Source organism: Taudactylus pleione, unplaced genomic scaffold (assembly GCF_031769625.1).
Source record: "Taudactylus pleione unplaced genomic scaffold, aTauple2 ptg000214l, whole genome shotgun sequence".
Lineage (NCBI taxonomy): Eukaryota > Metazoa > Chordata > Amphibia > Anura > Myobatrachidae > Taudactylus > Taudactylus pleione.
This window is the reverse complement of record NW_028284616.1, coordinates 12,921,996-12,946,301: the sequence shown is the minus strand read 5'-3', so window position 1 is coordinate 12,946,301 and position 24,306 is coordinate 12,921,996. Positions and strand designations below refer to the sequence as shown.

The following is a 24,306-nucleotide window of genomic DNA, read 5'->3' as shown; positions in this document are numbered from 1 at the left end:
GTCATCAGAATACTTGGTGTGGAATACTGACGGTAAGGGTTAGGGGTTAGGTTTAGGGTTAGGCTGTGGAAGGAGAGAGTTAGGGTTAGGCTGCGTAAGGGGAGAGTTAAGGTTAGGCTGCATAAGGGAAGAGTTAGGGTTAGGATAAGGCTACTTCCAGAAATCTGTCAGGATTCTGACTGTCAGGATGCTGCTGTCAGTATTCTGTACATCTGCATACTGACCGTCTGTACCTAACCCCTTTAAATGTACTCCTTTGAAACTGGTAAGCATTTTCCTCACAATTACTGTATATTATACTTGTAATGATGTCCCTCTTTCTTTCTTTGAAGTCTACAAAACATATTAAGTTGTTCTCCATTAGTAGTTTTTGGTAACTTCTCTCTTTCTTTAGGGAAATTTTGGCAGTGTTGAGCTATGCAGGTACGATCCCTTGGGTGATAATACAGGAGAGCTGGTCGCAGTGAAAAAGCTCCAGCACAGTGATGCTGAACATATCAGGGATTTCCACAGAGAGAGCTTCATTCTGCGTGCTCTCCATAATGACTACATTGTCAAATACAAAGGGATCTGCTATAGTGCAGGTGATGATGCTACATATTGGTTTTACACAAAGTCCAAGATATAATATCTACCTCTTATTAATCAGTCAATAAATATTGAAATTGCCCTTTAATATTACACTGGGCTGAATTCAATTAACCGCAGCACTTATCGTGGGCTTGTATCTTCTGGGTTAAGTGGCTATTCAATTATAACCTGCGGTAAGCCCCCGCGCTGCACAATGCAGATTTCTGTTCGTACACTCCTGAGGTGCAAACAGATATCCGCTGTACAGTAGGTAGGGCTTTTGGGGCTTACTGCTGTTGCCCGCGAGCGGCTAACCCATAACCTCGGACACTTAACCTGGAATCTATGGGTAATTGTACATTTAGCTGAGTAGATTACTGCACGTAAAACAGGCTACTAATTATATAGCTCCTGGCGTTAAACCTAGAAGCTAATTATAAAACTACACACAATTCAATGGGAAATAGTTGTTTGTCAACATGGGTGGGCAATAAGCGGCCCCCTAGCTGTTGTTGTACTACACATCCCAGCATGCCTTGCAACAGTTTTAGCATGGCAAAATAGCAAACCTATCACAGGGCATGCTGGGATGTGTAGTTTTACAGCTGTGGGGCCGCTTATTGCCCACCCCTAACTTAGAATGTTGACAGAATGTGGACAACACACAGATGTGTCCTCATACTCCTAGTGGTGTAGTGTACCATGTTTTCTTTAAATTTTGTAACTTATTCGCATCGCAGATGCAGCGAAACTCCTCTCAAATTGTACTAGAGATGCTGGGCTGCGACTTTATTGGCACAGGAATTAATTTGAAACACATAAAAAGTTGCAGATGTAGCACAACAGTACTTGGCGTGATTAACAGCTAATTAAAGCATTTTAATTGTGTAGGTAGTATACCTCTAAACATGATGCTTTGCCATTATGCCATTATGTTTACAGGTGTACTGCCAACAAGGTTAAAACACTTCCATTTGCATTAGTACCACGTCGGCATAATGCTGCCGGCATTTGCTGTCCCCTTTCTAATTATCGACATTGTAACATACTTGCTTACCCACCCGATTTGGTCGGGAGCCTCCCGAAAATCGGTGCAGCTCCCGACCTCCCGGGAAGGCAGGCAAGTCTCCCGGTTGCCGCCAATCCCTCCTGTCCTACCGCAGCCCGGCAGCCAAGGGGGCGGTGACGCAATTCGCGTCATTTTGGCACCGCCCCCTGCTTCACACTGCCTGTAATATCGGCAGTGTGTAGCGGGGGCAGGGCCAAACTGCCGCGCTCGCGTGGCTCCGCCCCCCCCGTTCCACCCACAAAAACTTGTCATCTTGCCACCCCCGTTTGCTGGCCATGCACCCCCAGTAATGCCGATCTGGCTGCTCCCTCCCGGAAGGGGCAGCCAGATAGTCAGCAAGTATGCATTGTAAGTGTCGACAAAACATACCAAACGCAGTTCAAAATAATAAGGTTAAACCACACAGTTCAAGAGGGAAAAAATGAAGAGTGAACTATAAAGACAACTAAGAGAGCGACAGGTAAGAAAGTGACAGTAATTCACAGTAGCATTCAATGACCCTGTGTCCTGGGAAGGGCAGGCAGAACAGATTAGACTCAGTGTCACTGACTGAGTGGGTAATGCAGGGTGAAAATCATGAGGGTAATAGTTTTCTGCTCAGAGTTTACCTTGTGTCGGCAATCGGGTTCCCTCCTCCTCCGCAGCGCCATCTTGCCAATGGCATCTACAGGAAGCTGGCGCAGCACAGTAAAGCCAAAGACTCTGTCACTGTGCCAGAGCCTTTGCTCTCCTGTGCACATGTGTCATCTTCCCAAATATCACTGGGAAGATGGTGGGGCAGAGGAGGAGAGACCCGCTGCAAATGGACCTCCTCGGGCGTTGATATGCTCCTGCTACTGGAGATTACTTTTTATGCCTCTACAATCAAAACAGAGGGCCTGATTCAGAGCCGGACGCTATTTGCGCTCGCTCAGTCAGAAAAAGGGGCCGGCTATTTAAATTGAGCGCCCGCTCTTTGCGGTCTGTTGACGCCTCTATGTCTGAGCGAGCGAACGAAACATGCACTCGCTATTTTGTAAAGACGCCCCCTGGCCGCTCGCATCATACGTCATCTCTGCTATTTATTTGATTAATCGAGTACATTGAAAGGCATCTGAACTGCTCGCAGTGCTTGTGGTAGGTTTATCCTACCACAATCATGCGAACAGTTCAGGCTAAGAGACAACCAAGTGACGTGGTCAATGACGCTGCTTTGTTAATTATGCACACCCTTAAAACACCCGTTTTGACCGTTTGGCATGCCTGCGTTCGGATCTCCACTCCCCGTTTTCAAGCACCTTCCCCTGTTACCACCCACAAACGCCTCATCCTGTCACTCAAATTAGCAGGCAATCGCTATTTGGCGAGCGCTCGATTTTCGATCGCACTGACTGGTTGGCGCATGCGCATTACAACCCATACGCATGCGCAGTTGTGCGAACATCGCTCGGAAGTGAACGAGCGGCCGCTTACGAGCGGCTCTGAATCAGGCCCAGAATGCAGAGATGCTACTAAATCCTTATGTAATCCAGCTGCCTATTGCATGCATACAGACTCCCATTCTAGAGAGTGTAGGCACCTGATGGAACAGCTTTCCCGGTCCGTAGCGCTGCATAGATGATAAATCTAAAATAGGCATACTTGTCTGTTCTTTTAAAATATGGGATGAAAGTTATCTTTTTTGCAGGAATAATAGGTAATTTGATATCATGTTACGTTTTCATAAGTGGTTATAATGATTTAACCCTTTCAGTGCCAGGTCACAAAGTTGTCTTGCACTGAATGTGATATTATTGGGTTCTTGCATTATTTCACATACAGAAGGTGACTACAAGTTGAAAGCGAGGTCTTAAGCTAGGTACACACCTATACAATCATCTGACAGACCTTCCGATTCCCAACCCGTTCGTGAGATATATTAAGAGTATGTGCTTGTGTTATCGGAAGAAAACTGATCGCATCTGAAGATCAGGTTTTATGGGTTTCCTAATTTTCATCAGATGCGATGGTACAATGTCAGGAAAACCTGAATGCGTGTGCACACTAACAAATCTTCTGTCCAATACTTTTGCTGATGTTGCTCCAGTCACAACCTTTGCTGATGGTTTCAAGAGATGAGGATCACAGATTGAATGGTACTGTAGATTGTAATAGTGTGTATGCATGAATATTCATATTCAGCTGGACTTTCAATCGTAAGTGAAACTGAAAGAAAAATCGGATCTCAAATATGATTGTACAAGTGTGTACCTGGCTTTAGTTATAACGTTTTCTACACTATAACACTACAATATAATGAAAAAAAAAGTTTCACCTCATTTTCAATAATCTTAATGAAACATGTTTTTATTGTTTTATAAGGTCGCCGTAGTTTCCAATTGGTCATGGAATATCTCCCTAATGGTAGTTTGCAGCAATATTTGCCCAAGAACAGAGACGAGCTGTGCTCCCACCATCTGCTTCTCTATGCCTCTCAGATCTGCAAGGTTTGTCTTCTTATCATACACATAATAATGTAAACCTTCCAATGCATCTATCCTGAGAATGGCCATTTATAATTATACACAAAACTTCCTAAGAAATCTTGAACTATAGTGGTAGAGCCGATACAAGAGGATGTAAAATTTTTTACCTTAATCCGTCTCTAGATGGTGCTCTTTCACTTCTCATTATACTGTACATTGGTGCCATGGTCATACAGTGACAAAAAGATGAATACTGTTAAAAATGATTACAAAGTTTTTTACCCCACATAAACTACATAGCAAAAAAGTCATAAACTACAGAATGTATTTAAAATAAAATCTATTCTATTCAAAGCAACAGAGTTGTAAGAAATGGGTTCCAAAATGTTGTCATTAAAATGAGATTGGCTTAAAGGAGAATTATTGGCAAGTAGATCCTGAAACTGTGCAACTGTATCCTAATTAAACACTAGCTGAGATACCCGGCATTGCCCGGGTTGAAAACTGGACCCTGAAGTACACCTGCAGCTTTTGTTTGTTTACATTGTCCTCGCCTATAACCCCATTGGTCCTAACATGCATGCAAACAGTGGCATAACTACCGAGGGTGCAAGGGATGTGGCTGCTATGGTGCCTGAGCTGCCTCCGTGGCCCGCCGCTCCCCTGCACCCAGCCACGCACACAAGCTGGGCCGGTACCACTCAGGGCTGTCGAGGGGGGGCCTGGGTGTCAACGGTGTTGAGTGGGTGCCAGCCCACCAGCTGATTACAGCTGGCTCACTGGCAGACAATCATGGAAAAACAGCACCGCCGGTCGCAAGGCAATCAGAGCTTGAGGATTGGCAGCCAATCAGCAATTGCGGCTACTGATTGGCTGTCGGTCAGCAAGCTTCGATTGGCTCGCAATTGGGGTCAGATTCAAATTACGCCAGCACTTTGTCCATATTTGCTGCTGCCTGCTGGTACACCAGCTGTAATTAGCTGGTGGCCTGGCCCCAAATCCACACCTGCTGGCTGCTGATGTCACAGAGGGAGGTGAGAGGCTGCTGGAGGGACATGGGGTGGTGAGTTGCTGGGGGGGGTATAATGTGTAACAGGCACTATTATTGTGTGGAATAATATGTTATATGGGGCACTACTACTATGTAGCATAATCTGTAAGGAGCATTACTGTGTGGTATAATGTGTAAAGGGCATTACTGTGTGGCATAATGTATGAGGGCCACTACTACTGCATGGCATAATGTGTATAAGGGGTACTACTGTGTGGCATAACCTGAATGGGCTCTGTGTGGCATAACCTGAATGGGGACTGTGTGGCATAACATAAATGGACTCTGTGTGTATGTGTTTTATTACCTCTGGAGGGGGCCTTTTAGGATCTTGCTATGAGGCCCACAAAGTTATAGTTATGCCATTGCAGGCAAACACAGAGGCTGGATTTAATATGAACTTGCATGAGTCATTAAGTTTGCTCAGACTAAGGTTAAAAGGATACTTTTGTAGCTTTCTCACAGGCTTTTAGCAAACTGCCAATTTCCACTGGAGTCAGCCCTGGAATCTGTAAACCTGTCCACATTTTTAGGGATTGTGTGACAGTGTGTGGCCCTGACGAAGTTCAAATCTATTCAAAAACCTAATCCTGGTCAAACTACACCACCATGCCAAATTTGGTGGAGCTAGGTTCAAAACTTTGGCCGTGCATAAAGGACAAAAAGATGGACAGACATACAAACACGCTTTCTCGTGTATTATATAGATTTTACTAATCCTGCAGCCCTCATTGTACTCACTCATAATTTTACATGTCTGCCTCATTTTTCGTATGTTCTTTAAACTACCACTAAATTAATCCTTTCATTATTTCTTAACACTACTTCCCATTCCCACTTCCAAGGCTATTTTCATGCTTCATCTTTACTCTTTTCTGTTCTATCAAACTCTCCCCTAAACTTCCATGTTGTTGCCCATTTTTGAAAATGCATTTGTTTAAAGCTGATTACATTCTCTACTTCCAGTATTTATTATCTAGTCCCTCTATTCTCTGCTCTAGTTAAAACCACACTGCCCGTCTTTCCTATGCTCATTCAGGCCACTCCACCTCTCCCACTTATTACAGTATGACATCCACTACAATTCATTAGATCTTCAGGAGTGTAGCTGTGTGGCCAGTGCATTCAGTACTTCTAAGCACATAACTGTTTTATACATATAAACTGTTATAGGTGACTGGTACATTGCTTAAAATCTGCATGTATATACCTTAAATCATTTCACATATTTGTATTAGATTGCAAGCTCCTGTGAGCAGGGCCTTCATACAAACAAAACTAATGTTCCTGGATTGTATCCACTGTGAGGCTAATGCAGAATTGAATATGTGCCCGTTTGCAGAGCATATTTTGTGTGTTTTTTCACTGCGCATGTTCCGGAATAGAGCGTATGCAAGTACAGACGATGCAGACTAGTACATGTTTTAGCTGCATCTCCAATTGAAACTGAAGGGGCATAACTGGGCTATAACAAGACATTCTCATGTAGGCAATGGGCTTGATTCAGAGATAGCTGGAAATGCAGCCCTGGTTGCAATAGTGGTTGCGGGATTATGCAAATGCTAATCTCAGCCTTAATTTGTGCTGGATGGTGCAATGTAGTGTATGAGCACTGAGACACCCACTTTCAGGCTATGGGGGCTATCCAATTAGATGCGATAACCAATTTTCTCCCGTTAATCCGTGGTCATGTGGTACAATTTTCACAATATAAATTTTCTCCCTATCCTATTACATGATATTCATAAAACCTAGAGAATTTTTCTCCAATTTTCCTTTTCGGGAGAAAACTCTGCTCCATAGTAAAACACTGCCTTTTCGCGTAAAAGCTATCCAATTACAAGCGAGTGAGAATTTTTCGGGGGTTTGGGCTGGCTTTTTTGGCAATATCTTTTTGCTTACTCAGATGTGGTGAAAAGTACAATCTACAGTAGTTTCAGGAATCTGTTATGAACCTCTGGGAAGATTCACTGTGGAACCATTATCAGGAAAAGAAAGCTCAATAAGATGTAGTGAGTTGATTGATCAAGAGTCAATTTATAATAGATGGTTAAAGAGTCAAATGATAAAAGAGTCAATAGATAAGGAATTGTGAGGACAAGATGGCTCCTAGTTGAAATATACTTGGCAAGTTGCAGTCTTGAGGACTGGTATGCACTTGGCTAGTTGCAGCCTTAATAGCTGGTATGACCGTGGCTAGTTTCAGCCTGAATAGCTGGTATGTACTAGTTGTGGTCTTGAGGACAGGTATGCACTTGGCTAGTTGCAGCCTGAATAGCTGGTATGCACTGAGGAATATCAGGAATTACTGTAAAAGTCACTAGCTACTGGAGTAATTCCAGATGACTGGAAAAGAGCAAACGTTGTCCCACTGCACAAAAGTGGAAGCAAGGAAGAGGCAAGCAACTACCGACCAGTGAGCCTTACATCAATAGTAGGGAAATTGATGGAAACACTCTTAAAAGAATGAGTTGTAGATTATCTCAAATACAGCAATTTGCAGGATCCCAAACAGCATGGATTTACTGGGGGGAGATTATGTCAAACAAATCTTATTGACTTTTTTGACTGGGTGACTAAGGAAATAGATAAAGGGGGGGGGGGGGCATAGATATAGCTTATCTAGACTTTAGTAAGGCTTTTGACACTGTTCCAATTCGCAGACTGTTAAATAATCTGGAAAGTATGGGATTGGATACAAGGTTAGTTGAATGGATAAGAACATGGCTGCTGGATAGGAAACAGAGAGTTGTAGTGAAGTGCAGTCTCAAGAGGGAAATGTTACCAGTGGAGTACCTCAGGGATCTGTACTTGGACCAGTGCTTTTTAATATTTTTATTTGTGACATTGCAAATGGTATTGAAGGGAAACTATGCCTTTTTGCAGATGACATAAAGGTATGCAACAGGGTAGACACACCAGGAGGGGTAAAACAAATGCTTGATGATCTAGGTAGACTAGAGGTCAAGAATATGGCAACTACAGTTTTATGCCAACAAATGCAAGATCATGCACTTGGGTCTCAAAAATCCAAAGGCTAAATATAGTATTAATGGCACTATACTGGAAACTACTGAAGAGGAAAGGGATCTAGGAGTCACTATGTCAGGTGACTTAAAGGCAAGCAAACATTGTAACAAAGCAATGAGGAAGGCAAGTCAGATGCTTGGTTGCATCGGGAGAGGAATCAGTAGCAGAAAGAAAGAAGTGATAATACCACTGTATAGGTCATTGGTACGTCCTCATCTTGAATACTGTATTCAGTTCTGGAGGCCATATCTCCAGAAGGGACTGTACATTAGAGACTGTACAAAGAAGGGCAACTAAAATGGTGCAAGGTCAACATCACAAAACGTACCAGGAAAGACTAAAAGAGCTTAATATGTATAGTTTGGAGCAGAGAAGGGAAAGGGGGGACATGATAGAAACTTTCAAATATATAAAGGGTTTTTAACAGGGTAAAGGAAAGAGATAGTCTTCAAAGAATTAGAATAATAGGACATGTTCTGAAACTGGAAGGTGGTAGGTTCAGGGGAAATTTGAGGAAAAATTACTTCACAGAAAGGGTAGTGGACACGTTGAATAGCCTCCCATCAGAGGTGGTAGAAATCTCACAGTGTATGCCGCAGACATCTGCGGCTGGCAGGCTGCCAGATAAAATGTCTGTCGGTCTGACAGGCCTTTTATCTGGACGTGAATGCCCAGGTTTAAAAGTATCTTGCAGGGAGATCACAGACACTGAACACGAGGAGCTGGAACACAGAAGGAAAACCTCTCACTGAAACCAGAAGCCACAACAAATGCTATAGCCGAGACCAGAGCAGAGCACCAGCATGGGTAAAGAAGGAAGGTGATCCAATCAGCGCAGGGAGGCGGAGACGGAACAGTCAGGTAGGAAGACCTTGTGGAGCAGTAGCCCGGCATTCTTGTCTCCTAGCAATGGGCCTGAGAAAACCACCCAAAGAATCATTGTCAGACAAGGCACAGGGGCGGCTTGTGACAGAATATTGACTATCAACATATTTTTGGTTTCTGTATGTAATAGTAATTCTTTACATGTATTTTTTTTACATTTTTAAGGTTTTTATGACCTTTAGGAAATAAATATATTGTTTTTTCCATCTCTGCTGCTCTCCTCTCTGCTGTGTCCGGTCTCCGATGTGCTGTCTCTGGTCCCCTCTTCTCCTGCTGTAGCAGGCAATCCAAATTCATCCAAACACTGTTACCACCCACAGCTTAACGACCGACCAGGTTGATGGTCACGATGGTGATCACCATCGCGACCATCGGGGTTTACGACCAGACCCTAAGGGGCACTCGTAAGCCCCAGGGAGCTTTCTGCTCTGATGGAGCAGGAAGCTCCCCACTGAAATCACTGATGATGTCAGTGTGGCCGCCCACAAAACGGTAGGCATTCATAAAGGAACGCCTCCGTTTTGGAAACCACCCCCCCGGCCCGCCTACCAAACGGGGCCAGCTGTCGATCAACATCAACAGCCGCCCCTTTGGTAGCGAGAAACTCTGTCGCTCCGGGGCTTGCATACGCGCAGTGCGGCCGCTGCGCATGCACAGGACTAACCATTGAGTCGGTTACTAGCGCATCGACGCTTGCGACCGACTCAGAATGAGGTCCTATGTCCCAGTAACTCTTAAATAGTATGAGGTAACGGCAGGAAAGCGATAAGTTCCCACCCCCCCACCCCATTTGCACGATTGGTCTGTATTTGGGAGAATTTTCCAGAAACTCGCTTGCAAGTGGATACCGCGAAGACATCACAACTGCAAGTACTGTAGTAGTTTTCTCGTGATGGCTGTGAAAATGAAAATATCGGGAGAATAGTGAAAATATCACATCTAATTGGATACCCGCCTATGTGGTCTTTAATTTTGCAGTGGATATTGTAAATACACCAACATTGAGGCAACATCAGTCGCACCATCGACATATGCGGTAGCCTAGGGGTTGTTCTATCTATTCTCCTCTAATCCAACTAAGGGGTAAATTTACTAAGAATCGAGTCTGGGAGAGTTTGTTTATTTTTTAACTCGATTAGCTTCACCTAAACTCGGGTGATTTGAAGCTCCTGAGACTCGCAAATTTACAAAGAAGGGAATTTAGCTGAGAGTGAGATGGCCGATGGTGAAGCAGAACGAGATTTCTCTGCCGAGTAGCAGGTTTTGCAGGAGATACCTCACTCGAGATTGCAGTGTCTTCTGCTCTACAGTTAGCGGCTGCTGATTGGCTGGCAGGGCTGCAAAGCCCGTGCAGTCCCGTCAGCTAGCATTCGCGAGGGATCTGTATGTGTGGCAACACACATACAGATCCTGGGTCCGTCTGGTTGGGTAAGTAATTTTTTTGTTTTACCAAGTCCCGGGGATGCTGCGGAGACCAGCGCCAGGATATAGGTGAGTATGCAATCTGATATAGGTAAGTATGTGTGAATGTGTAAGTGTGTGTAATAAAGTTTTACTAATCACGGTGTGTGTGTTTTTGTCTTTATTTAACTATTTATTTTACAGTGGGGGTACAGGTGCCGCCTGTCTGCTGGCACTTGTAGTTCCACAAGTGCCAAAGGGCAGGCATGCTGGCACCTGTAGTGCCACTGTAAAATACAATAGTTTACTTAAATTTCCCCACTTTATTACCCCCGTACCCAATGCTCCAGGGGTGCGGGGAAGACCCCCGGACTTCAGACCAAGCCTGGGGTTAAGGGAGAGGGGGGACCCCTTTTTTTGGGGATCCCCACCTCCCCTGAGATCCACGGCTTGGACTGACCGGCTTGGGCTGATAATGCTTTGGCCCCAGTGAAAGGGTCTGGCCGTTTTGGGTCTGGTGCTGGTTTTACATATAGGGGGGACCCTACCCAAATTTTCCCCCCTATATTTAAAACCAGGACTGGCCCTGCAGCCTGGTGTTTGTTTCTAAATTACGGTGGAACCCTACACATTTTGTTCCCCATAATTTTAGAAACCAGGATAGGCTGGCAAGCCTGGAGCTGGTTAGGCTTTTTTGGGGGGGGACCCTATGTAATTTTTTTCAGATATTTAAATTTCTTTTCTTTATTTACAAGCAGAAACATACATGGATCACAGCGATCTGTGTATATTTCTGCCAAACTCTCAGATCACAGGCAGGTGTATTTTTTTCACAAGTTTTTACAGGAGAGTTTTCCCATCTCATAAGAGTTTAGAAACTCTCTGCTTGGTAAATTCCAGAATCCTATCTTCGCCAGTGAAAAGGTTTTCGAGTTTTGCCGATGGTGAATTGAAGAGAGTTTGCTAACTCTACAGTATTTTCCCGTAGCAAAGGAGATCTCTCTCCCGAGTTTTACATTAGTAAATTTGAGAGTGGGAAAAAATGCCCAAACTCTCCAGAGATTGCTAACTCTCCCAGACTCTCAGCTTAGTAAATTTACCCCTAAATATAGCCTCTGAAGCTGTGGATTTGCAATTGGGAATGCAGCAGCGTTCCCAGACACGCCTGTGACACTCGCATAACACGTATAAACAAAAAGGGAAAAGGAGGTCACTCTATGGGGAGGACACTCTTAAGAGCAACATACCTGGGGAATTTTTATATTACGGAACTTTTATTAAATAGTAAAGATATGCTAAAACTGACTAACAAAATACAGGTGCAAAAAAATATAAAAAGTGCTGTGGTGTCTAATTAATAAAAGAGGGATAATTTCCATATTTCTAATAGCGGCGAAATATAAAATGAAATACACAAACATTACAATAAACAAAAACTAATTGCTAAAAAAGCAAAGCACAGGGTTATATTCAATAATGGCAATGTTGCTCAGTTAGTTGATCCAATACCAAGTAGCATGGCAAATATTAGGCAGTCAGGATAAAGATAATTGCTTTCTAGTTTATGCTTCTGTCCATTTGCTGAAATAGCATTGAATGATTGTCAATTATTAATCTTAGTGGTAGCCACTGTGTGGCGACTTCAGTTGTACAAAATAAATATATACAAAACTATCAATAATTACAGTAAAAGGTTATAACCTTGAACATTAGTGACACATCATTAGTGACACATCATAGGACATACAATGGTTTGTCACAATATCAGTGACATGTTATATCTTAAACATTAGTGACACATCATAAGACAGACAAGGTTGTCATAATAGCAGTGGCATGTTATGCCTTAAACATTAGTGAGAGGTTGCACTTTAAACATAAGTGACACATCAAAAGACAAGTGGTAATTGTCATATTTATAGTTTCATTCTCAACACTGTATTAATAGAGATGTGCGCCGACCCCCGTGTTTTGGTTTTCGTTTTGGATCTGTATCTCCTTTGGGGATTTGGATTTGGTTTTGCAAAACTGCCATTGCATGTTTTGGTTTTGGATCTGTATTTTCTTAAAAAATGTATAAAAACAGCTAAAATCACATAATATGGGCCTTTTGTTCCTACAGTATTATTAACTTCAATAACATTAATTTTCTGTCAATTTTGACCACTTAACAGCTCACAATATTGTTCACCAACCTAGGCCAAAGGCTGGCTGGCTAAAATAAGCAACCAACAGAGCAGAGGCACCAACACACGGAAGTTATTTCTGTTTACAAATGTTTTGCAAATTAGTAATTTAACAAGCAGCAAACAGTCTACAGTGCGGGTCGGATACAGTGTGGGCCGGATACAGGGCCTCATTCAGAGGCGGTCGTAGGATGCAAGCGGTCTCTCAGAAACAGGGCGGCCGCTTGCATCCTGAACGGCCGCCTCCATGTCGGTCGTTAGGCTGTGGGTTAACACCCACAGCTCTAACGACCGCTAAGGGAGATGGTCGCGATGGTCAAGACCATCGTGACCATCGGGGCTTACGACGAGACCCTAGGGTAGGGTCTCGTCAACCTTAAGCCCCAGGGAGCTTCCTGCTCTGTTTGAGCAGGAAGCTCCCCACTGACATCACTGATGATGTCAGTGGGGACGCCCACAAAACGGCAAGCGTTCCGAAAGGAACGCCTCCATTTGGACGGGCGCGCCCCCTGCCCACCCAGCAAACGGAGCGAGCTGTCAATCAACATCGACAGCTCGCTCCGTCTGCTTCGAGCCCGCTAACGACGGGTGATCCGTCGCTAGTGGGAGCTCGCGCATGCGCACGACGGAGCAGTCTCTGTCGTGCGCATGCCCTGTGGACCAACATCGAGTCGGTTGCGAGCGCTCAGCGCTCGCGACCGACTCTGAATAAGGTCCACAGTGTTGTAGTGTGGGCCGGATACAGTGCGATACACGATGTGAGTTGGATACAGTGCAGGTCGGATACAGTGCGGGATACAGTCCGGGTCTGATATATTGCGGAATACAGTGTGGGTTGGATATAGTGCAGGCCGGATATAGTGTGGTATACTTTGTAGGTTGGATACAGTGCAAGTCGTATACAGTGCGGGGTACAGTGTAATTCAGTTACAGTACGTGTCTGATACAGTGCAGTTTATAGTGCAGGTTGGATACAGTGCGGGATACATTGTGGGTTGGATATAGTGCAGGTCGGATATAGTGTTGGATACAGTGCCGGTTGGATACAGTGCAGGTCGGATACAGTGTGGGTTGGATACAGTGCAGATCGGATACAATGTGGTATACAGTGTGGGTTGAATACAGTGCAGGTCGGATACAGTGATGGTTGGATATACTAATAGTGCACATACTGTGACAGCGGTGTCGGCAGTGCGGGGATGCTGGCAGTGTCCTCAGTGTGAGAATGCTAGTAGCGTCCTCAGTGCGTGGGAGCTGGTGGTGTCGGTAGTGTGGGGGTGTCGGTGGTGTCCTCTGTGTGGGAGTGTCAGCATTGTCGGCAGTGCAGGAAAGGCTGACGGTTTCCTCAGTAAGGGGGGCAGCAGTGTGGGGGGCTGGCACTGTCCTCAGCACAGGGTGCCGGCAGTTTCAGCAGAGCAGGGGTGCCAACGGTGTCCTCTGTGCGTGGGGGCTGGCGGTGTCCTCAGTGCATGGGTGCCGGCAGTGTCAGCAGTGTGAGGGTGCTGATGGTGTTCTCTCTACGGGGGAAGCAGTGCGGGGATGCTGGCGGTGTCCTCAGAGCGGGGATGCCAGTAGTGGCAGCAGTGCGTGGGTGTTGGCAGTGTCAGGGTGCTGACAGTGTTCTCCCTACGGGGGCAGCACTGCGAGGATGCTGGCGATGTCCTCAGCGCGAGAATGCCAGTAGCGTCCTCAGTGCGCGAGTGTGAGGTTTTGCCTCGAACAGGGATCTGGGGATTGCGGGAAGATCCGAGCTGTGTCTCGGATTCCCTCGGATCCCCAAAGTTCTCTGAGAATCGGGCATGCTCATCTCTAAATAATATGCATGTTTCTGATTATAGTAGCTACTAAGCAACCAAAGATAGTATGGCCTGTGTAAGATTGCTATTAGCCCCTTAAATATTCATGAATGTCCTATGTACAATAGTAAGGGGGCACACTCATGTGGGTAATTACTTACATAAAGACTAACATGTCTTATTCAATGCTGAAATGGTTAATCATTGGTCCTGGCTAGAAAACATTTTCTTTCAATAATCACCTGCACTCCCTGCATACACGTCTGAGCAGTTTGTGTGTTAGGAGCTGCTCACAGTGTGAGAGAATCTGACCTATAATGGATCAAACAGAAAGTAATACATTAAAACCTGTGTGCTGAGGTGTACTGCTCTGCACATTAACAGAGCACCTGGTGGTACCGAGCGTGTTTCGACCTGTGGGGCTTTCTCACAACACGCCCATGAAACAGCCCCTTTTTGCAATTAAGCAGGGCCGGTGCTAGGGTGTTCGGCGCCCCCCTGCAAACTATAAATTTGTGCCCTCTCTCCCAGCGCGCACCACAAAAAAGGCGCATGGTCTCATAAGGAATGGGCGTGTCTACACAATAGTAGCCCTAATTCAAATTACTCCACACAGTAGCACAATCTTATTCACAATACGCAGCACTGCCGTTTCATGGGCATGCATAAATTAGCCACTGCATACGCCGCTTGAGTACTCACTGCGTGCGACAAGGCTTGCAGTTTCTGCGTAGGGTCTGACCTGCTGTAATTGTGCGTCGATGTCTGTTGATGTTACCGATGTTTGCGCTGGATTGCGAGGTAGGTCGGATGTGAGAAAGCAGAAGTGGGCGTCTTTATAGCGGCTGACATTTTGTAAGCATTAGCATATTTTCGCAGCTTTGTGTGCGTAATCACAGCTGCGATTGCAGTTGTGATCCGTGCTGAATCAGGCCCTTAGTACGAAAGCAGATTGCAGCACTGTTTAGCTTAGGTAGAGTTAATTTTAAAGTAAAGGTAACTGCTAGATAATGCAGAGAGTGTTGTAGTGACCCACAGATAATATAGAAAGTGTCACAGTGATCACCAGATAATGCAGAGAGTGTTACAGTGACTGTTACATAATACAGGGAACATCCCAGTGACCGCCAGATAATGTAGGGATCATGGCAGTGACCGCCAGATAATGCAGAGAGCGTCGCAGAGACCACCAAATAATGCAGGGAACATCCCAGTGACCGCAAAATAATAAAGGGATCATGGCAGTGACCGCCAGATAATGCAAGGATCATGGCAGTGACCGCCAGATAATGCAGGGATCATGGCAGTGACTGCCAGATAATGCAGGGATCATGGCAGTGACCGCCAGATAATGCAGAGATCATGGCAGTGACCGCCAGATAATGCAGGGATCATGGCAGTGACCGCCAGATAATGCAGGGATCATGGCACTGACCGCCAGATAATGCAGAGAGCGTCGCAGTGACCACCAGATAATGCAGAGAGCATAACAGTGACAGCCAGATAATGCAAAGAGTGTCGCAGTGACCACCAGATAATGCAGAGAGCATAACAGTGACAGCCAGATAATGCAAAGAGTGTCGCAGTGACCACCAGATAATGCAGAGAGCATCGCAGTGAACACTAGAAAATGCAGAGAGCGTCGCAGTGACCGCCAGATAATGCAGAGATTGTCACAGTGAACACCAGATAATGCAGAAAGCATAGGAACAACCGTCAGATAATGCATAAAGCGTAACAGTGACGCCAGATAATGCAGAGCATCGCAGTGACCGCCAGATAATGCAGAGAGCATTGCAGTGACTTTCAGACAATGCAGAGAGTGTTGCTGTGACCACCAGATAATGCAGTGAGTGTAGCAATGACCATCAGATAATGCAAAGAGCGTTGAAGTGAATGCCAGATAATGCAGAGAGTGTTGCAGTGACCGGCAGATAATGTAGAGAGCATTGCAGTGAGCGCCAGATAATGCAGAGAGCATTGCAGTGACTGCCAGACAATGCAGAGATCATCGCAGGGACTGCCAGATAATGCAGGGTACATCGCAGTGACCATCGGATAATGAAGAGCGTTGCAGTGACAGCAAGACAATGCAAAGAGCGTCACAGTGACTCTCAGATAATGCAGAGACCATCATACCCACATATAACACGTAATATAAATACACCCTTCACACATACAGACACAATAATACCCATGCACACACATTAATACACCAGCCTCAGCACAGACAAACTCCCCCAAGTAAAAAAACAAATACACCCCTCCCCATTGCAGAAGTATACCATCCCCCTAGATAACATTTATAAATTTTCACCCCTCCATTAGCACTTACCTGTCCTGAAGGAGAAAGTGTCTGGTCCCTGCGGAACTCCAGGGTACAGGAAAATAATTCAGAGACAAGATAGACTGGGAAAGGGGTGGAGACAGGCAAGGGGGTGGGGTCTTGGCAAGGGACAGGAAGGAGTAGATTAGAAAAGTTAAACAAGGTGTATGAGAGGGCAAGGTCTCAGGCAAGGGGCGTGGTCTTAGCCAGGAGGGAGTAGATTGGAATAGTCACACAGGGCAGAAGAGGGAGCGGGGACTCAGTGTGAGAGGCGGAGTCTTGGCTAGGGTCAGAAGGTTCAGTAGAATAGTCAAAGTAGTGACAGTCAGGTGGGGTGGAGACTTGTGGTGACTGAGGGAACAGTCACAGGAGATTCAATAGGACAGACTACAGTCAGGGTAGAAGATAGGAGGGGGTGGAGACCTCTCATGCAGGAGGGAGGGATCCCTTTCGCATCCACACTGACTGAGCAGGACAGGCAGCCGTACAGAGGACTCACGATCAGCAGGGGGTGATACTGTGTGAAGAGCTGCTCAGGCACGGCAGCTCTACTTCTCTGTAGCAGGCTGCCGCTGCCTGTCATACAATGTGACAGGCACAGCGGCAGCCGGCAGCAGTAACAAGTGACTCAGCAGCAGCTGCAGGGACAGCGCCTCTCCAGCCTGGTGCCTCTCTGCAGAGCAGGATCTGCTCAGCGGGTTGCGCCGGCCTTGACCTTAAGTCACCTTCCAGCCTCCATCCTAAAACGCCCAGGGATCACAAACCCCTTCTCAAGTGTTAGCGATTCCGTACACTGGGCCTGATTCAGAGCCAGAAGCTCTTTAAGAGCGCTCGCTGTGAATCAGGGCTTTTTTTTTTTTGTTGCGGCCTCCTGGCCGCCCGCTAAGCTGTGGGTGACCATCCACAGCTTTTGCGGGCGGCCAGGTGATGGTCGAGGTGGTCGCGACCTTTGGGGCCTGCGACAAGACCCTTGTGGAAGGGTCTCGTCCGTCGCAAGCCCCAGAGAGCTTCCTGCTCTAACAGCGCAGGAAGCTCTCCACTGACATCACTGGTGATGCCAGTGGTGCTCCCCACAAACGGCAGGCGTTCCTTCGGGAACGACTCCGTTTGTGTAGCCACCCCGCTCCCTGCCTACAAAACGGAGCAAGCTGTCGATCAACATCGACAGCCACCCCTTTTGTAGTGAGTCCCGGAGCAAGAGAATTTCTCGCTCCGGGGCTTGCGCGCGTGCGCAGTACCTCACCATCGACCTATGCTATGCGCTCGCAAGCGGATCTGAATCAGGCCCACAGTTGCAAACGGCTTTGCCCAAATTGGTTTGCGTGTGCACAGTACAGGATTTCAAGGCTTTTCGTGCTTGTGCAGTAACAAAACATTGCTCAATTGCATAAATATCGGCACTGATTCCATCTCTGAATCAGGTTCAATGTACAGAGAGGGTGTGTTCACGGAATTGTGGGCCAGTGTAAGTGTACACAGATAATGATGTCAGATATCAAACCAAAAGTACAGATAGGGGCAGCTGCTTGCACTACTCTGCATTAGGGGTGAGCGGGTTCGGATTTCTGAAATCCGAACCCCCCCGAGCCCCCCCGATCCGAGGCCGATCCGAGTCAGGCTCGACTTTTCCCGCCTGACTCGGATCTGAAATCGAGGCAAAACGTCATCATCCCGCCTTCCGGGTCTCGCGGGTTTTGGATCCTATATAAGGTACCATCGTCGGCGCCATTTTCTCACTCAGCTGTGGACAGTGAAGAGGGAGGGTGGGAGTTAGGGCTGGCTGGGCAGTGTAGTGTAGTGTAGTGCAGAGTAGTGTTGTGCTGTGCTGTGCTGCTGTTGTCCATAGGGGCTGTGTCCACTACTTCAAAGTCCATAGGGGCTGGCTGTGTTGTGCTGTGCTGCTGTTGTCCACAGGGGCTGTGTCCACTACTTCAAAGTCCATATGGGCTGGCTGGACTGTGTTGTGCAGTCAGTTGTCCATAGGGGCTGTGTCCACTCCAAAGTGCTGTGCAGTGTCCCAGTCCTAAAGGGGTGCTGTAGTGTTGTCCAGGGGGTGCTCTGTCCATCAGGGGTGCTCCCCCCAAGTGCTAAAAAAAAATATTTTTTTTCTGTGTTTGTGAATTGTATGCGCAGTAGCCGCACGTGCATCAACAAAGTAGTGCCAAGCGTGCGCCTGTGTCATAAGTAAAGGGCCGGCTGGATTGACCGTTAAAGGGTGCTGTAACCCCCAAAGTACACTCCAAACCAAATAAAAAAATATTTTCTGTGTTTGTGAATTGTGTGCGCAGTAGCCGCACGTGCATCAACAAAGTAGTGCCAAGCGTGCGCCTGTGTCATAAGTAAAGGGCCGGCTGGCTTGACCGTTAAAGGGTGCTGTAACCCCCAATGTACACTCCAAATCAAATAAAAAAATATTTTCTGTGTTTGTGAATTGTGTGCGCAGTAGCCGCACGTGCATCAACAAAGTAGTGCCAAGAGTGCGCCTGTGTCATAAGTAAAGGGCCGGCTGGCTTGACCGTTAAAGGGTGCTGTAACCCCCAAAGTACACTCCAAACCAAATAAAAAAATATTTTCTGTGTTTGTGAATTGTGTGCGCAGTAGCCGCATGTGCATCAACAAAGTAGTGCCAAGCGTGCGCCTGTGTCATAAGTAAAGGGCCGGCTGGCTTGACCGTTAAAGGGTGCTGTAACCCCCGAAAGTACACTCCAAACCAAATAAAAAAATATTTTCTGTGTTTGTGAATTGTGTGCGCAGTAGCCGCACGTGCATCAACAAAGTAGTGCCAAGCGTGCGCCTGTGTCATAAGTAAAGGGCCGGCTGGCTTGACCGTTAAAGGGTGCTGTAACCCCCAAAGTACACTCCAAACTAAATAAAAAAATATTTTCTGTGTTTGTGAATTGTGTGCGCAGTAGCCGCATGTGCATCAACAAAGTAGTGCCAAGCGTGCGCCTGTGTCATAAGTAAAGGGCTGGCTGGCTTGACCGTTAAAGGGTGCTGTAACCCCCAAAGTACACTCCAAACCAAATAAAAAAATATTTTCTGTGTGTGTGAATTGTGTGCGCAGTAGCCGCACGTGCATCAACAAAGTAGTGCCAAGCGTGCGCCTGTGTCATAAGTAAAGGGCCGGCTGGCTTGACCGTTAAAGGGTGCTGTAACCCCCAAAGTACACTCCAAACCAAATAAAAAAATATTTTCTGTGTTTGTGAATTGTGTGCGCAGTAGCCGCACGTGCATCAACAAAGTAGTGCCAAGCGTGCGCCTGTGTCATAAGTAAAGGGCCGGCTGGCTTGACCGTTAAAGGGTGCTGTAACCCCCAAAGTACACTCCAAACCAAATAAAAAAATATTTTCTGTGTTTGTGAATTGTGTGCGCAGTAGCCGCATGTGCATCAACAAAGTAGTGCCAAGCGTGCGCCTGTGTCATTAGTAAAGGGACCGATTGGCTTGACCGTTAAAGGGTGCTGTAACCCCCAAAGTACACTCCAAACAAAGTAAAAAAATATTTTCTGTGTTTGTGAATTGTGTGCGCAGTAGCCGCATGTGCATCAACAAAGTAGTGCCAAGCGTGCGCCTGTGTCATTAGTAAAGGGACCGATTGGCTTGACCGTTAAAGGGTGCTGTAACCCCCAAAGTACACTCCAAACAAAGTAAAAAAATATTTTCTGTGTTTGTGAATTGTGTGCGCAGTAGCCGCACGTGCATTAACAAAGGAGCAGCGCCAAGCGTGCGCCTGTGTCCCATAAGTAAAGAGCCGGCTGGCTCATTTCTTAAAGGGTGGTGTAACCCACAAAGTGCACTACTCTCCAGCAAAAATAAAAAAATATTTTCTGTGTTTGTGTGCGCCTTAGCCGCACGTATATATCAAATCGATATAACATAAATGGAGGACCAAACTTTCTCCGATAAAAATAAAATAGAGAAAGATCAAGAACCACTTTCTCCTAGTGCTGAAGCTGCTGCCACTAGTCATGACATAGACGATAACATGCCATCAACGTCGTCTGCCAAGGCCGATGTCCAATGTCATAGTAGAAGCCACATACGATCCCAAATGACAAAGTTCAGGAAAATGACCTTAAAAAAACATTTAAATCATCTGAAGAGAAACGTAAAGGTTTCTTGCCAATATGCCATTTATGACACGGAGTGGCAAGGAACGGCTAAGGTCTTTCCCTATGTTCATGACTAGTGGTTCAGCTTCACATGACGATGGAAGCCCTCCTCCCACTAAAAAAATCAAATGAGTTAAGCTGGCAAAAGCACAGCGAAGAACTGTGCGTTCTAAGAAGATATCACAAATCCCCAAGGAGAGTCCAAGTGTGGTGGCGGTTGCGATGCCTGACCTTCCCAGCACTGGACGGGAAGAGGTGGCTCTTTCCACCATTTGCACGCCCCCTGCAAGTGCTGAAAGGAGCACCCACAGTCCACTTGCTGATATACAAATTGAAGATGTCACTGTTGAAGTACAACAGGATGAGGATACTGGTGTAGCTGGCGCTGAGGAGGAAGTTGGCGAGGAGGATTCTGATGGTGATGTGGTCATGCCTGGGCAGAAGACAAAACATTCCACCTCTTTGGTCTGGCAATATTTCTATCCAAATCCCGACAACAACTGTCTTGCCATATGTACCATATGTAAAGGTGGAATAAGTAGGGGTAGGGACGTTAACCACCTAGGAACATCCTCCCTTATACGGCACCTGCAGCGCGTTCCTAATAAGTTACTGTCAAGTTCAGAAACTTTGGCTAAGACCGTAAGCAGTCCAGGGACACCTAAATCCCGTTGTCCTGTTGTATCCAAGCGCCTGCAAACCACACCGTCAACTCCCTCCTCATCAATTTCCTCCTTAGTCAGGATCGGAAGTAGTCCTGCAGGCCATGTCACTAGCATGACTGAATCTCCTATCCGGAATTCCTCCGGAGGATCCTGCATTGCTACGCTTACTGCTGCCGCTGCTGCTGTTGCTGCTGCTGGGAGTCGTTCATCATCCCAGAGAGGAAGTAGGAACACCACTACTTTTACTAAACAATTGACCCTCCAACAGTCCTTAGCGAGGAGGATGAAGTACGACAGCAGTCATCCTGAAGCAAAACGTATAACTGAGGCCTTGACTGCTATGTTGGTGTTAGACGTGCGTCCGGTATCCGCCAATAGTGCAGTGGGATTTAGACAATTGATGGAGGTAGTGTGTCCCCGGTTCCAAATCCCATCTAGATTCCACTTCACTAGGCAGGCGATACTGAGACTGTACAGAAACGTCAGAAAAAGTGTCCTCAGTGTCCTGAAAAATGCCATTGTACCCAATGTCCACTTAACCACGGACATGTGGACAAGTGGAACAGGGCAGACTAAGGACTATATGACTGTGACAGCCCACTGGGTAGATGTATCACCTTACGCAGCAACAGCAGCAGCGTCACCAGTAGCAGCATCTCAGAAACGCCAGCTCGTTCCAAAGCAGGCTACGCTGTGTATCACCGGTTTCAGTAAGAGGCACACCGCCGACAACCTCTTAGAGAAACTGAGGGAAATCATCGCCCAGTGGCTTACCCCACTTAGACTCTCCTGGGGATTTGTGATATCTGACAACGCCACCAATATTGTGCGGGCATTACATCTGGGCAAATTCCAGCACGTCCCATGTTTTGCTCACACAATAAACTTGGTGGTGCAGAATTTTCTGAAAAGCGACAGGGGCATGCAGGAGACGCTTTGGGTGGCCCGAAAAATTTCTGTCCACTTTCGCCATTCAGCGACTGCGTGCCGAAGACTTGAGCGCAGCAAACACTCTTGAACCTGCCCCGCCATCACCTGAAGCAAGAGGTTGTGACGCGGTGGAACTCAACCCTCTATATCAGTGATTCCCAACCTCGGTCCTCAAGGCACACTAACAGTCCTGGTTTTAGTGATATCCATGATTGAGAACAGATGGCTAAATCAAAATAACTGAGGTACTAATTAAGTCACTTGTGCTCAAGTATGGCTATCCAAAAAACCTGGACTGTTAGTGTGCCTTGAGGACCGTGGTTGGGAACCCCTGCTCTATATGCTTCAGAGGATGGAGGAGCAGCAAAAGGCTATTCAAGCCTATACATCCACCTATGACATAGGCAAAGGAGGGGCTATGCACCTGACTCAAGCGCAGTGGAGAATGAATTCCGTGTTGTGCAAGGTTCTCCAGCCCTTCGAACTTGCCAAACGTGAAGTCAGTTCAGACACTGCCAGCTTGAGTCAGGTCATTCCCCTCATCAGGCTTTTGCAGAAGCAGCTGGAGAAAGTGAAGGAGGAGCTAAGACGGAGCGATTCCGCTCGGCATGTGGGACTTGTGGATGAAGCCCTTCATTCGCTTTGCCAGGATTCCAGGGTGGTCAATCTGTTGAAATCAGACGACTACATTTTGGCCACCGTGCTCGATCCTAGATTTAAAGCCTATGTGGTGTCTCTCTTTCCGGCCGATACAAGCCTGCAGAGGTGCAAAGACCTGCTGGTGAAAACACTGTCAGCTGAAGCGGAACGTGACACGTCAACAGCTCCTTCTTCATTTTCTCCCGCAACTCGGGCTGCCAGGAAATAACTTAGCTATCCTAAGCAACCCGCTGGCGGTGATGCAGGGCAGGCAGGACCAAGTTTGGACATCTGGTTTGGACTGAAGGACCTGGCAACAATTTCTGACATGTCTACTGTCACTACATATGATACTGTCACCACTGACAGAATGGTGGAGGATTACATCGGTGACAGCATCCAAGTCAGTCAGACAGTCCATACCTGTACTGGCAGGAAAAAGAGGCAATTTGGAGGCCCCTGTACAAACTGGCTCTATTTTACCTGAGTTGCCCCCCCTCCAGTGTGTACTCCAAAAGAGTGTTTAGTGCAGCCGGGAACCTTGTCAGCGAAAGGCGTAGGAGGTTGCTTCCACAAAATGTGGAGAAGATGATGTTCATAAAAATGAATTATCAACTCTTCCAGGGAGACCAGCCTCCAGAACGTACAGAGGGACCTGTGGTGGTGGATTCCAGTGGGGACGAGTTAATACTCTGTGAGGATGAGGATGTACACAACACTGAAGAGGGTGAGGAATCGGTGGATGAGGAGGATGAGGATGACATCTTGCCTCCATAGAGCCAGTTTGTGCAGGGACAGATTAATTGCCAGCTTGTTTTGTGGGGGCCCAAACGAACCAATCATTTCAGCCACAGTTGTGTGGCAGACCCTGGCGCTGAAATGATTGCTTTGTTAAAGTGTGCATGTCCTATTTATACAACATAAGTGTGGGTGGGAGGGCCCAAGGACAATTCCATCTTGCACCTCTTTTTTTTCTTTGCATTATGTACTGTTTGGGGCCTAGTTTTTCAAACTGCCATCCTGTCTGCCTCTGCAGTAACACTCCTAGTTGGGTCACGTGTTTGTGCCGCCCACTCGTGTCGCTTAGCATAGTCATCCAGCTACCTCGATGCAGCCTTTTGGACATAAAAACACTATTGTGAGGTGTGAGGTGTTCAGAATAGACTGGAAATTAGTGGAAAATAAGGTTATTGAGGTTAATAA

The 24,306-nt window shown here is 46.5% G+C and overlaps 1 protein-coding gene across 1 annotated transcript in view; it reads left to right on the top strand.

Moving 5' to 3' along the window:
• The window catches only part of JAK3 (Janus kinase 3), a 122,229-nt gene that overhangs the window by 84,738 nt on the left and 13,185 nt on the right, over positions 1 to 24,306 (top strand). The window contains exons 19-20 of the mRNA XM_088478550.1: positions 395 to 584; positions 3,980 to 4,104. Coding sequence (XP_088334676.1) covers positions 395 to 584; positions 3,980 to 4,104 — 315 coding nt within the window. The remainder of the gene's footprint in view (positions 1 to 394; positions 585 to 3,979; positions 4,105 to 24,306) is intronic.